Below are 15,948 nucleotides of genomic sequence, written 5' to 3' on the forward strand. Positions count from 1 at the left end.
CTACCATGCTATATTTGCTATATATACGTTTTGCCATATTATATTTACGTACCGTCCTATCATATCCTGTCCTAGCATGCTATATTAGCTATATATAAGTTTAGCCATAACATGTTAACGTACCGTCCTATCATATCCTGCCGTAGAATGCTTACTTACTTAACGCTCAGCCAAATCATGTTATAGCATGCTATGCATCGTTCAATCAACACAGTGTTCAGGATGTTTTCGAATAGTCCAGTCTCGTCGTGCCCTAGCATGCTTATGTTTCCTTTGCTCTATCATTTATGACCAGGAACATAATTAAGTATACTGAATAATTTGCATAAATTAGTTCATATACATGTGTATTTATTATTTTCTAAAAGGGGATGTAACCGTTAACGTATCAACAGCTACAGTGCTAAGAAAAGGTTCTAAACAGAGTTTTCCGCAATATTTTGACGTCAGATTTACCTCAAATGACATATATTCAGATTTAAAACTGAGTATAAATGACGTCAGCGATGACGTACCAGTGGTTTTACAGAGAGGCGGGAAAATGGTGCCTTACCGGGTCTCCTCGGAGGTGAGTTGGTGGATATTTAAACAATTACTTTACGTTCCCGTGCAAGTTTGTATCCGAAATCATCTTTTGGTGTCTGGAAGTCAGGTGATGAAAGAGAGCTAATAATAAAAAATAAAATAATAAGATAATATTTTCTGATAAATAATGTGATGCAAATAACTATCTCCATTTTATTCAAGACATGTCATAAGTATCGTAATAAAGACATACACGGCCTCGAGATCAACTTGGGTATCAGGTTGTTCCACAAGCAAGAACACTAATTGTGAAGTAAATCTCGTCTAAAATATATATATAAAAAAAAGTGAAATAGGGCATGTTTGCCCGGTAAGGTTTGTCACGTACCATGTCAATAATCAAAATAAGCCAAACTACTGTACATAAAGAAAATTTTCAGTTTTATAAAAATGTCATAAGTTCATAAGTTAACATAACTTCTGTAATATATAACAACACCTGAGTAGGTTAAGTAGCAGATTAATTATGTTAACAAAATAGTCCGGAGAGGCCATCGTAATGGCGTTACACACGGGCGTTTATATCTTTGCATGATGTCATTGTGTTATTGTATGTGGGTTTGATTGCATCGTGACAATGCACCGTTACGAACAATTGTAAATAATTGTGTGACCTTTATTTCTGATTAATTTGTATGTATTGTTGAAGGCCGCCGCATTCTATATGGACGTTTCAAACAAAGCAGCATTCATCGTCTGGCGGGCCGGCGATACTGACTCGGACACGTTTCTGTTTGTAAGAGGGTTTCAGTGTTACTTTTCATTTGTTCATGTCATTATCATCATCATCATCATCATCATCATCATCATCATCATCATCATCATCATCATCATCATCATCATCATCATCATCATCATCATTATCATCATCATCATCATCATCATCATCATCATCATCATCATCATCATCATCATCATCATCATCATCATCATCATCATCATCATCTTCATTATCATCATAAGTATTATAATAATCATCGTACTGTTTAATGTTTTAATTGTGACTGATTCGTAATCAGCTTAGGTGTTTTGCCTTTTGACCGACACATCACTTTCTGTTTAGTACCCTCATGTTTGACAATTCTAATTTTCTTCATGCGTGTATTTCCCGATTCAAATAATAGTGATTATTCTATCAATAAACTTTTCATCTGATTCTTATTAAACAGGCATCTGCCTAGTTATGCAAAATTATCCAGAATCTGAACAAATATAGATCAAAGCACTTTAAGTACTTTAGGATGGAGCTTGATGTTAAGCGCCCAAGTGCCGGGGCGCTGAAACGACCTTTGGGATGGCACTCCTTCCTAACCAGAGAAACAATTATCGTTTCAGACTAACGCTTCGATTAATTTATGTTGTGTATAAAATGAAAATATTTGGAAAAACAACGCAAAGCACATTACAAACTTTATCAGATCGCATTATCCGCTGAACTTCATCCAAATTTCGTTGATGTCTGGTTTATCGTGAGTTTGCTATATTACGTTTGAAATGTAAATAAACTAGAAATCATGCATTCAGTTACCATCGATTACTTATTTATGCTTGTCTCTCCTCTCCCCCAAGTTCGGAACCTACCAGCATGGAAATCAAGAGTTACTCGTGCAGCCACCTGCATCTTCCGGCACCGGCCATACCGTTACGGAAATTGAAGAAACCAGTCCGACTGGAACAGACTTCCTGATAAACCCTGAATTCGGTAAGTGCATATATAATTAATTAATTCGATCACCTTACGGAAATATAGTATGGTAACAGAGCAAGTTACAGTTGGATAGTTACAGTTCTTTATATTCATCAATTAAAATCAGCATGCGTATCGGTATTGATTTACTTGTATTGGTTCATATATCCGTATTGCTTCATTTCAAGAAAATAATAAAGAAACTGATTACATGGTGAATGTTTTCAGAGCAATTTTGACAGGTTGATCACCTAAGTACATGATGTATGATTTATTGGTTTGCAGTATACTGAACATCAAAACCCATTCGTGGTATTTATATAACCAATTTGATCATATAATAAACGAATCATGTTTGATTGTTAGGAACTATAAGGTTAACTTTCGATTAGAATCATTTCATTAATTGCTAGCTTTTTCTCAAATTAGATGCAAGCAGAGTCGAACAGTTGGAATCATCAAATGCCAAGGATTCCAACCGAACAAAGAGGCAGACAACTGATTATGAAGTTGAAATCTTCTTCGTTATCGACTACAGTCTTTATTCATTGTACGAATTCGCAGAAATCTGCGTGTATAAGAACTGTTTGATATTTTGATTAGCTTTTTTAAATAAAAACAGCAAAACATAATAGGGACACTATTTTGTTATTACATTGTTTGTTTCTGAACTTTTAAGTAATCAAGTTTTCATGCAATGTAGTTACTTATGTTACTGAATGGGTATTTGGCGATTCTTATAAACTAGATTTTTGGTAGTGATGACTTAATGTGCTCCTGTCAGAGTCTCTCAGAGTCACGAGATTGAACGCAAAACAATTGTGCAGCCTTGAATTCCACAACAAATTATATCAGTAATATATCATATATTATGCTTCTTTTACATGCCATGTTTTTTTTCTTGTAGCTGGTATATGCAAATGACGGGCACCGATATAGAAAAGCAATCATCGGCGATTTCTACAATAAAACAATTCTACGCTTTTGTTTTAAATGCGGTAAATATCATTTTAAACAATTGTCTAACCATGTAACAAACCTGCAAACAGTACTTGCAGTTCGATAAACCTTGTGTACTTTAACTTTATTAACCTCACTCGAGTACTCGTGTGGATGTGTTGAAGCTTTATTACGTCAATGACTGCTTCAGTTACGATAAGAAGTGGATAAATAGTTTTTGTTTTTTGTGGTTGTTACATAAAATTATATTTAACAATCATAAAGGGTCATAATATGAACAAGCCACTGTCTTCGACGGACTCTCGCAGTAAGGCTTCCGGATGTATACATATTTACTAGTTATTTTATTTATACTGGTTAAAATTCGTACTCGCATGACCATCACTGGTAACATAATTACAAGATTCAAGTCAATACTCAGAAAGTAAGTGTACTTCTTGTAAGATATGGGAAAATAACCATAACCTAACAACAATTAAATAAAATGTATGATCCTCACTACACACCTGAATAACTGCCATCGGTAACCTGAGTATATATGAAATGTTATAACTAATTTCGAGCTGGAGCCAATACTTATGTTTTGCAAGATAAGACTAAAGCTTTGAAAATACCATTATTTCATCGTTTTTTTTGAAAACAAAAATCAACCACAAAAGACGATTCAGAGCAGTGCAGCAAATACATAGTGTTTTATTATAAGTAGCACACAATTTAATGTAATGTTGATTTAATACCACATATTCAGTTACCTTGTGTGCTTAAGGGTTAAGCGAAGGGCTAACTTAAAATACATAATTATAACGAATTCAGAGTATTACAAGTTTGTTATCTGTCGATAATGTCATTTTTAAGGGATTTGCTCATTCATGTTTTTGTAGTTTAGATTATTTAAATGACAAAAGTAGCTTTATTTGTGAACATTGTATACGTAACGTTAGCCAACAAGTGTACATTTCTCTTATTTTGTTTAATTTAAGCAAGTATATATACCGTTTGTTACTTTTTTAAACGTTATGTTAGTACCAGACACAGTGTTGGTAATAAGGCAATCCGCTATATTTTCCATAAATATATTTAAATCTCCATTGTCCATGGTAAAAGACGAAGTATTCTTAGTATAAAGCACGTATTGACATTGTTGTCCAATCTAACTTGTCCTCATGTTATTGTTTCTCTTTGACAAGAGTGTAAGAGAGAATTTTATAGTATTGTATGTATGCAAAAGCAAGTACAACAATTGAATAGTGTGAACCAAAAAAAAAACATCATGTAAATGCATTTAACGCATCTAAACACTTAGAAGTAGCTAACAAATGATGGTTACAATACCATTTTCATAAACATTTCAAATGACGTGAAGAAAGTCTACTTCACCAATGTTTGAAACGTCATTGACATGATTATTACAGATTTTTTTTTAAATATTTCAAATGGCTTGAATAATACTTATGTCTCAAAATGGTGTTTTGAAATACTGAACTGATGTATGCAAAATAACACTATAAAATGTATATATATGGCACAAATTCACATTATTACGACAACATGGGACTTCCGGTTAAATATTTCAATACATGCTAATATCTTTACAAACAATTTTAAAGAAATACTCAGCAAACAATATCATTTTTTTTTTTTTGGGGGGGGGGGGTTCTAAACAACGAAGTCGGCAGGCTTGGCGCATCCAAATACCAAAATTTAGGGTTATTTAATGCTAGTGTTCAATGTGAAATGCCTATTAAATGCCTTCATATAATCCAGAGCGCATCCAGATATCAAAACCGCCATACCGTTTAGAAAAAAAGTTGTCCACTTTATTTATATCTGGTTTTAATGAGTATGTCATTGCGCAGCTCACAGATGTGCACTAGTAAATATAAAGACATTTGGAGGGGAGGATGATATTGCGCTCTGAAAAGCAAGTTAGTATTTTCCTTTGGTCATCTTTAACAGTAGTACTCTACCAATCGTACAAGACGAACAATACAACTTAGTATAAAATATGATTCTCACTGAGGCAAAACACTTAATATGTATGTTTATTTAACGTGGATGTAAGAACTAGAATGTATCTTTCCTGCAAATGAAGATTATGTTGAACTCATCTGATCACGCATGTGTCCGTCATGCTTTGCTTATTATTACAAAGATATGACGAATGTATTTTAAAGTTGAACTTGCCTATTTCAGATGAGCATTCGCTACAACTCAGTGACGGGTTCAGGGTATAGCATTACCCTTATTTACGCGGGCATATCTATCGCCACAGTAAGTAGCACACACTTATGTATCGTTGGTAAATTATTTGGGTTATTTTGCAGTACAGACATTAATATATTTTTTAACAAAATGAGGTAGGATATATATCGCAGATCTTCTTATGATAGGAAAATATCTGTCCCAAGAATTGGAGAGCTTTTGTCGTGCATATATGGTATTAACTTAAACAAATTTCCGAAACGACTCATTTATAAACTTTAGAGATCTACGGACGCTCCGTACATCGAGGACAATCTAGAAGAAAACTATATCGATGGTCGCCGAGTGTTCTTAACGAACTCTGTATTGCCTGCCTTCAAGGACTGGGGAAACAAAAACCTAAAACCGATTTACAACTTCGACGTAGCAATGATGTTTACAAAGTAATGTCGGTTAAAACATGGTCTCGGTTCACAGGTTCTGTAATAATGTGAGCTTATTGTTGATGCGCCATTGTCGTCGCAGTCATGTAAAATAATTTGGAAATGAACTCGTTATTGTTCAAGATACTTACAAACAACTTTCGTGTTACCACGAAGCTCTGTATGTGTACCAAGACTCTAACTATAACATACATTTGGCATTGGCATTTTTTTATAGTGTTGGTGTTTGCAACTACTGAAACAACATAATCAAAAGTACAAGAGTGTCACTATCTATAAACTATCTATATCTTTATGATAGCAAAACATAGAACAAACACTTGTTAAAATTGATAACTTTGTACATATCTGAACAACACTTGTTTTGTTTTAAATTTCAGTTATCAAATGCAAAGGTTTTTCAACAACACGTTTGAATCGCTTAGAGGTACCAATACGTTTTTAGAGTATTACAAAATGGCAAAGAAGTAAATACGTATTAGGAATTAGTTAACAGTTATGATAGGCTTTTAGAGGGCTGTATGTTATGATATATTGTTGTTAGAAGATAACTCCTTTGTAACGTAAAGCAAAAATGTCACCTGTTCCATCTTTGTACAAGTCATGGAAAAAGAGAACGAGAAAACATGAAATAACAAAAACAAAGAGAGTTAATTGAATATTACAATCAGTATGTGTTTTTTTGCTTAGAATCGTTTCGTAAAGTCCTGAATGTCACAAAAATTACCTTGATATTACAATTCGAAGGATTTTAATTCACGAACAGACAGTCCATAAACGTTTTCTTCCTCAAGGGACTAATGACAATTTTCACATTAAAAACAAATGCCGAGTGTTATCAAAATGTGCATCGCATTGACATTATCGTTGTCCAAATAATTAACCTTTATCTTTTAAAAATACACTTTTTTCAAATTGTACTCACCTGCTCCATTATATTCGTGAATGTTACGGCTCGTTCTATATCATTCTGATTGTAACTGGTCCATCTGTCGTTCACTTGGCCATTTAATACCGTTTTCTACTGCAGGTATCGCCTATCGTCCCGGAGCTTGTACTGACTGGAAATACAGCATCACCGAGTACTATTTTGGGGCGCGTCTGGTTTCGACTGCATCGCACGAGCTTGGGCATAAGTAAGTGCAAGAAATCCTGACGTATGCTATTCTATTTCTTAAAACATGCATACAGAAAGTTTGAATTAGCGAGTTTTATTGGGCAGTCGACCCAATTCAAGAAGTAGCCACTTAGTGTTACAGGATCTTATTTCCATTTTCTAAAAAACTCATGACACAGAATCAAATCTCGGTTGTACAATAAAATACCATGGTTTACTTACATCTTCAAAGGTCTTAGAACTTAAAACAATTCACTGAAGATATTTGATCTATTTGATCTATTTGTTTCTACTTTTCCACGCTTTTTTAACTGCTTCGCAATATCATGGCGAATAAAATGGGCATAGTGTTATATTCAGTCAGATTCTACTTACTTTTGTCGTTAACAAGTTGTGAATTTTCTTTACAAATTTGATACTTTGGTTTGGTAAGATGTAGATATCAGAATGACTTCGGTGCAAATCAGACAATCCATTATATAATATAACTATAATTGTTTTCAACCAAAATAACAAATCAAATAACTTTATATTTATCTTTATTGGTAACGCTCATATTAGTAGCTATTGCAGTTCTAACAATATTTCTTAATCACATGTAATTCAGTTTGTTTGCCCAGCATGATGGTACAGTCGACGGTACTGGTGAGAACTGTTCCAGTGCCGATATGTATGTGATGGGTGTACCTAGAAGCATGTCATCTGACGATGTCAGAAACATGCGCCAGTTCTCATTTTCTTCATGCTCAATGGATTACTTTACTGCGTACATAAAGACATTAAACACGTAGGTAGTATTAAGTTCTAATTGAAATATATTAGGTGCACTATTAAGTTAATGAATAAGAAGGGCCTAGCGAACGAGGCTAATTATTAGTACTTATAACTGAAAAATGCAATGTTTCTTACAAGATCTGAGACAGCCTTTTCAACTGGGCTTGATTTATGTAAATATATAATCACACAATATTTCAATTCTAAAAGTTAACAAGGATGCTGTTAACTTCAAGACAGTTTTGTCCTATTGATAATAATGGTCAATGAATTGTTAAATGTTCGTTCCTACAACGATATTAAACAATACTATTTCAATGTGTATCATGCTTATTATCTTGTAGCAAAATGTCTCTGTTTTGACGTTCGTGTGGCTTTGAGTATTACATATTTAAACATAATATGGATAATACTCTAGGCTACTAGACTTTTTCCTAGTATACATTGCATTATTAGTCATTCGTTTTAATTGAAATGATCATCTAAAACGAAGTGATCGCCCTTGACAAGCAGGGGATATATATCTGCCACTACGTATAACATAGATTTATACAAGATGTATGTAAATAATGATTACACAACCTGGCTTTCAATTGATGAATTATTTTTAACTTTATGAATGTCTTCACTTTTATTATTTATTTTAACATGAAATTCATGATGGCAGTGAAAACTGTACGGCAAAGGGAAGTAACCGATGTAAGGATTTTAATGTTAAATGTGTAAGGTACAACTTATGTGCGCTGACATTACGAATATTTAGGTTATTATAATACCTTTCGACAAAATGACATAATACAGTATAAGGTGTTACTGCAGAATATTCTATGTACTCTTCAGTGGCGAAAACTGTCTGGCAACACGCAGCGCAAACTATAACACATCTGACCTTAATCCTTATTTGGGTGACCTTGCGGGTCAGGTGTACACTCCAGATCAGCAGTGTGAATATATACTTGGAGCCGGTTCCTACCTCTCCAGGGTACATACATTTAAATGTTTTACTGCTAACGCTTCAAACGATATTTCTGTACATATGTTTCTGATTTGTTTTGTCGTTTAACTTGCGTCGACCCATTTCGAGAAAAAGTTTCTTTCCGTGATTGTATGTAATGTGTATGTTGCAGATCACCTATCAATCGAATTACAGCGGGATTTGTTCCAGAATGAACTGTGTCATTCCTGGCACTAATGGTACTTATTACTATAAACTCGCCTGGGAGGGTACAACTTGTGGGGATGGAAAGGTATGTGGCCGAGGTGGTTTATTATTTAAAACAATATTTATCTCCACTGTAGGACAATCAATTTAAAACAAACTGGTTTTGATCATATAACCAACATTTTAAAACAAAGTTCTCTTGATAATATAGCCATCATTTTAATAATAAAATTTTCTCATCATTGAATCAATAACTAAGAACTGATGCATTTTATCTACCGAAATGCAGATATAATACAATATAATAACAGCTCGTCGTAAAACTTCTACGTTTTAGAACTATCTTGTTTATCCTTTCATGCGCAATCCAAAAGATCATTTACAAAAAAAACAACATATAAATGTTGGATATTAATAACGGGGACAACTTGTTCCATGTGGTACCATGAGTTTAAAAAACATTGTTCTTTGTTATCTAATCATTGTACTTAGTGTTCTTGACTGCAAGGTCATCATTTTGAAACAGAAGGTTACCTAATCTAGTACCAGAATTCTGAAATAAAGAGTTTTCCACTCTGGTACCAACATTCGGAACAAAATGTTGTTTCAAGGTGGAACAACAATTTAGAATAAAATAATTGCTATTGTTGTCTAGGGCCAATTTTTAAAACGAAAACGGTCACCTGTAAGACCATTTTAGAACAAAGCGTTCCAAATACACTTAAATGTTGTCTTGGATCGAAGAGCCAACATTTTAGAAAATATGTTTTCACTTAAGAACAGGAATTTAAACGGAATTGTTTTGAATGTAGGCTTGGCGTTGTACCAAAGGTGTTTTTTCGAAGTAGATTCATTTTTAAAACAAATTTATTCCTTATGTAGCAAAAACATATTAGGAACAATGTGTTCACAAAGTGTGAATATATTTTTGAATAAAGTGTTTTCTAATGTAGGAAAACAACTTTGAACAAAGTATAGTCATAAAATACCAACATTTCTGTTTAAAGTAATTCTATTTTTATTTTGTATAACATGTACAATAATAAACGGCTGAAAATACTGTGGAAAATGGCGAAAGTGCATACACATAACTCATACACAAATATCACTTTGAATAAATTATTCGAATTTAAACATTAGCAAATACCCATTATTATACTTTCGGTCCCTCTCAGATGTGTAGTGGTGGATCATGCGTTACGTCGTCCAGAGCCCCGGCTGTAGCGGCTGGTGAGTGGTTTAGTTTATATGATATTACGGATTTAATGTATAATTCCCAGAAAGCTAAGGTCGGGAAAGCAAATGTTTGATCCATGCTTATTTAAGATGCCCCTATTACTATTTGTACCCCACGTTAAATGGCTACACTCTCAGTTTATCAAAATGGGCTAATAAATAGGCTTATCAAAGTCCGTTATGCCTTCTCTAATTTTTATTGAAATCTTGAATCGTTGGAAAATATATAATGTTAAGTGTTTAATGTTGACACGTTAAATAATACCAAACGAAATTCATTTTAAAGCACGACAAACATGAGATGAGATCCTCTACGTCTTGCAGTTCATCTTCGTCTTCATATATTGCTCTTTAAAACTATAAGCGATTACAATTTTGCTCTTTATTTTAAACCTAAAAACTGTTAGTCAAACGACGCCCAAAATATGATGGTTATCTGTTCAAAAGGGTAGTGAGGGGGCATTTGTTACGTTTTCGTGCTTAAAATTGCGATTATTACTTTTTGTTTAATTTAAGTGATGTCAATCGCGGCAAAACACATTATTGGTAACAAAAGTGATAAAGCATGCAGTTTATCTGTCAATTCAAGTCCAAGCTTCGAACTTTAGGGTTCCGGAGATACTTTAATTCAGCATATAACAAGTATTTATTTGATTGTTACAACAATACGTCTGTTGTTTTAGAGGATTGTATGTTCGGAAACAACCCAGGCATCGTGACGTATGAGACGGTAACGTGCAATGAACTACTGGCTTTTCCAAACACCTCATACAAATGCTACCAAAGTTACTGTCTAAACGATTGCTGCGAAACATGCGAGCAAATCAGACTAAAAAACGTTAACACCACCGGTAAGAGTTAGTAAATGCTTAATTTATTTTACTACCAGTGTGACGAAAGCACCAGTACCAGCAAAGTCACTTTTGAGTGCATGGTTTTGCGCGAGTGTTTTTTTATGTTGAAAATATAAAACATCATAAACATCAACTCTACAAATCGTATATATGTTATTATATATTTTGATATAACATATATATGTATTTATATAGTTCTGAGAATTTATACAGTTATTAAATATGTTTTTCTTCATTCAGATTGCGATTACGGCGATAAGGCTAGCTGGTGTGAAACGATGTCTCTGAGTGGCTGCTATAACAATGATGACGTTTGCTGTCAGTCTTGTCCGCGGAGAGCTCTCGGAATTCAAAGTATTATTATTTTCTTTATATCATGCGTTTCTACTTGAGCAAACGTTCGTGTATTTCTAATTCTAACCTATCGGTAAGTCAAGGTCGTCATTTTGCCTATGCGACTAGAATTTTCTTTTCTCTCACCCAAGACCTTGATATTCGGCCATTAATTGACGATGTATGTTCCATATGTCCATCTTGTCGTTACGGAAACGAGGTTTACCGAAGTTAGGTAACATATCCGAAACCGCAAGTTGGAATAAATTTATCCTCCACTACCGCCGTTAGTAGTTTATTTTTCTCCCAACCTATTTCCATTACTTCAGGAATGTAACAATATTAAAAAGAAAATATTAGGATTTAAATTTAAGGCACAATTAAATACTTTTGTTAGAGTTCATAACAATTTAACCTATTCTAAAGAAAATAAATATATTTGATCAACTTCATGTTACTGCGACTGTTTGATGCGATTTGTAAATTACAGATTGCACATATGGAGATCGATCGACGTCATGTAATGTTGACAAATGTTCAACTTATACTGAAGACTCTAGAACTAGAATATGTTGTAAAACATGTGCAAATACAGAAACAACAACTTCAATACCCACTACAACTACACCAACTACAACTACACCAACTACAACTACACCAACTACGACGACACCAACTACGACTACACCAACTACAACTACACCAACTACAACTACACCAACTACGACGACACCAACTACAACTACACCAACTACGACTACACCAACTATAACTACACCAACTACAACTACACCAACTACAACTACTCCAACTACGACGACACCAACTACAACTACATCAACTACGACTATGCCAACTACAACTACACCAACTATAACTACACCAACTACGACTACACCAACTACGACTACAACTTCACAAACTACGACTACAACTTCAAGATCTTCAACTACCACTAAACCTGCTACATCCTCAGCAACTGTTTCACGTAGAAGGATCAGGGTTACAGTGATCTTCCTTCTACTTTTGTTTCGAATGTCGATTTAAATGAAGGCAGTAAGGAACATCTATATATTGCTCTATGGCTAAGATATCATGTATGCTATCGGTTTTCAGAACAAATTATATCGTCAATATATGAAGGCGACTGCGTCAGTGAAAATGAGTAATGTTGAGGACAAAGTCTAGTTTTGTTTTTTCGGTTTCGTGCATAATAAGCAGATAATCATTACACTATTTTTTTTAAATAATCTTTAATAAAGTTGTACTCTGGTTAATCAATTATGTCTTAACGATATGTCTTGATTTTATTTTTATTTAAATTGGGATTTCTTTTCATTGATGTACTTGAGGTTAACCTAATGTTTTTTTTTTATAATTATTTGACTTTCTTAAGTTTTCTCAAATTAATCCATTAATTGATGAAGTAGATTTACTATTGGCGTTTTACTTAATTCTGGATTATTTGGATATGTTTCAGGTTGTGCACACAAACTAGTTTACACTCACGGTAAATTAACATTTTATGGACAGTTACAAGGCGGTACCTAACTATCCTCCATAACAACCTGTTTTTGTATATATAAATATATTATATGATATGTGTTGCTTGTGGATGTTTGTGTTTCTGGTTTGCATATGCATGTTTGTGTGTGTTTTTTATGTTCTCTTTAATTGGCGTTTATCCTGTGCCATTGAACGTGGTTAGTGTTCAAAAGTACGTCTATTATTACAAATACATTGCCCTTAAACCCATTTTAACACAGTATTTAACCAAATATCTAGAGAAATCATTATATTTAATGGTTAACATTTTATTGTGTAAACTTTTCATTTTTGTTTTGATGATTTCACATTGAGGCAAGAACATTAGAACATACATCTTTTCGCCTTTTTGTGATGGCATCGTACTACTTTTTAATCTGGCCATGTCATTCCGGCTCTAATAGATCCTGTTATGCGTTTTAACTTTTAAAGTATTGGACTTAAATCTTTGAAACTGTGTGGAATATTGTTCTTTATTAGATGCTGTGCATCAGATGACTTGATGTTTGGCAATCTCAAGTCGGAGTTCAGACTCAAGTCGCAAAACCGATATTATTCATTACATTCTAGTTACATTTGTATGATAACGTTAGTTGAATTTATTGCTATTCGACACCGATATGCATTCGTTTTTGTAAAAAGAATGGAACAAAGATTATTAAAGTTATTTTTTAAGTCTGAGTCAAAGTCTTTGGACCAAGAATATCAACAATGTTCGATACAAAATACTTGCTTTACATTTACCAAAACAACAGGCTTCGTGAGTGTAAGACAATTATGTCGTATACTCAAAGGTATTTAAACGATACCTTTTGCGGGCAGTGACACTACTGTTTTGCTCGACGTTTCTAGCAATAGGACTAGAACTGCAACATTGCGTTACTAAGAACATATATACGGTTTTGCGTCTAAATATCTCATTTTTTTTCAGAGAGCAAGATTAAGGTTTTGTAAAGGTTTATATATATGACTCTTATGTGTGTATGAAATATATGTATGGTAAAAGTGACTAAAAATAAATGCAAAACGTTATTATTGAATAGCAAACGAATTATTGTTTGTTAGGCATACATTTAAAGTATAAATATAAGGTGTATTTAGCATAAATATTCGTGTTTAAAATATCATACCACCTAAGAAACAACTTTATTTTTCAAAATGTCCGCTTTATTTTGCTGTTTAATAGTGTTGAATACAATGGTGAGGAATTTAGTATCATTTGATCTCGTAGTTGATACCATTTGTTCAATTGTGAAATGTGAATAGCAAAGGAAAATACTTGTCAATTCGAAGTGAAATAAATGACAATTAAAACTTTTTAGATTAAAGGCGACAAGCTGTTTTATTTGATGTGTTCTACGATTTCCTGAAAGTTTCACATATGTCCATGTTTTGAAAAAAACAATGACACACGCCCGTATAATGACAACCGACTTCACCAGATGTCACCATCTTCCGAAATATATATTTCAGTGTTTAACTTTTTTTTCTGTTTTATATATTATTGAATGTTTCAATACGTTTGGTTTTATTTTGTAAAATAGTATTCATCAATATGATGGCTGGATTAACAATTGGAATTTGGAAGTATAGGGTCAACTTCGAGTAAGATTAAAAATATATGAAAGCATGTCAAAAATTGTTTACGCCTGATACAGATATTTGATATAGAGAAATCGATTGAATACCACTTCTGTCCACATATGCATCACCGCTTTTGAAAAACACTCAACACTTGCTCTAAAAACCCTTGGCCCTTATCAAGTATCGAACCTGTATGGGTTGTCATGCAGAAAACGACAACCAACGTTGTTTTTTTTTTCTTTTACAAATTCGCGGTTTGTGTTTCTTTTGAATTTTCCATTGCTAAAGAATACTAAAGGTATACATATAAAAAGCAGATCGAACAATGTTTAGAAATATATTAATCCTCTATTAAAAATACGACTTTCTTTAATTACAATCACATACGCAATGATCTCCCTTGACGAGCATATACAATACCAGCCACAACGATGGAAAAAATATCGATTTCAGTTTCAGTTTTTATTGTAAAAAATACGTGTTAATGCGATATGTTTTTAAATGTGCATACAATATCATTGTTTTCAAAGTAAAAAAAAGTTAAATACAATTTTAACTTTGTAAATAACGTCACCTGATTTTGAACATTACCACCTGATATGCATGGAGCCAGTGATTACTGTACGGCATAGAAAAAATAACCGCTCTGTGGAATTTGCTTACTTTTATGCTTGTGACCTAAAAAAATAGTTCAGAAATTATTTAAAAGAAAAATATTAATATGCATTGACATTATTGTTTTTTAATTATAAGCTGAAGAGAAAGTAATCCCTTTGTAAAAACTTATTCCATAAACATATGTCATAAAGCTTTATAAAAAGAACCATCCTTCTTTTCAAATCTTCTTTTTAACTATTGACACATCATATATCTGTATTTTCTGATTGAAACAAGGGTATGCATACTGTTTAAGAGTTGTTTCTTGTGGAATTTCAAACGTTAAGTCTGACACTGTTCTAATCATGTCATAGCCTTTTGAGTAATAGGACAGTCTTGTGGTGATTGTATAGGAAAGGTGTAATTAGTTTGTTGACAATCGTATGTCTTCGCCGGAGAATAAAAATGTATTATTCACGGAAAACATGAGTAATAATTTAAAAATGTAAACATGTAAACTTTATGCAAATGAACAGTATAATAAGCTACCACCCAATTGTTCAACGTTTACAGGTCGAAATAAGAATGTATTCCTTTGCGAAACATAAATATTGTCTCGCACGAAATCATCAACTATAGTTTTGGATATTTCGCCCAATTGGGAACCGATTTGGGACATGCCCTTGTTACTGAAATGTTAACATGCAAATGCTGTTTTTCTTTAACATTTCAACATCTGCTCCAAATAATATATTTCAAAATTAATGTCCAAATTTAGCAGCTAGGAGAAGACTTGATGTTAAAAGGGTTGAAGCGTTTCTACTGTTGGAATAGAGCACGACATTAGTTAGGCGTCTGCATCGACACAA

The 15,948-nt window shown here is 33.3% G+C and overlaps 1 protein-coding gene across 9 annotated transcripts in view; it reads left to right on the forward strand.

The window, feature by feature from the left end:
- Window positions 1-14,266, forward strand: part of LOC128221162 (uncharacterized) — a 44,105-nt gene extending 29,839 nt beyond the window's left edge. For 8 of the 9 annotated variants that reach the window (XM_052929628.1, XM_052929631.1, XM_052929629.1 and 5 more), the window contains 16 exons: window positions 369-568; window positions 1,235-1,321; window positions 2,155-2,287; window positions 2,702-2,822; window positions 3,180-3,270; window positions 5,426-5,503; window positions 5,717-5,877; window positions 6,258-6,304; window positions 6,908-7,013; window positions 7,602-7,781; window positions 8,609-8,750; window positions 8,896-9,015; window positions 10,106-10,160; window positions 10,850-11,017; window positions 11,261-11,374; window positions 11,844-14,266. In XM_052929628.1, coding sequence (XP_052785588.1) covers window positions 369-568; window positions 1,235-1,321; window positions 2,155-2,287; window positions 2,702-2,822; window positions 3,180-3,270; window positions 5,426-5,503; window positions 5,717-5,877; window positions 6,258-6,304; window positions 6,908-7,013; window positions 7,602-7,781; window positions 8,609-8,750; window positions 8,896-9,015; window positions 10,106-10,160; window positions 10,850-11,017; window positions 11,261-11,374; window positions 11,844-12,400 — 2,360 coding nt within the window. In that variant the 3' untranslated portion in view covers window positions 12,401-14,266. The remainder of the gene's footprint in view (window positions 1-368; window positions 569-1,234; window positions 1,322-2,154; window positions 2,288-2,701; window positions 2,823-3,179; window positions 3,271-5,425; window positions 5,504-5,716; window positions 5,878-6,257; window positions 6,305-6,907; window positions 7,014-7,601; window positions 7,782-8,608; window positions 8,751-8,895; window positions 9,016-10,105; window positions 10,161-10,849; window positions 11,018-11,260; window positions 11,375-11,843) is intronic. The other variant, XM_052929635.1, reaches the window with a different exon arrangement.
- The last annotated feature ends 1,682 nt before the right edge of the window (window positions 14,267-15,948 follow it).

The sequence above is a fragment of the Mya arenaria genome, chromosome 16, assembly GCF_026914265.1.
Source record: "Mya arenaria isolate MELC-2E11 chromosome 16, ASM2691426v1".
Lineage (NCBI taxonomy): Eukaryota > Metazoa > Mollusca > Bivalvia > Myida > Myidae > Mya > Mya arenaria.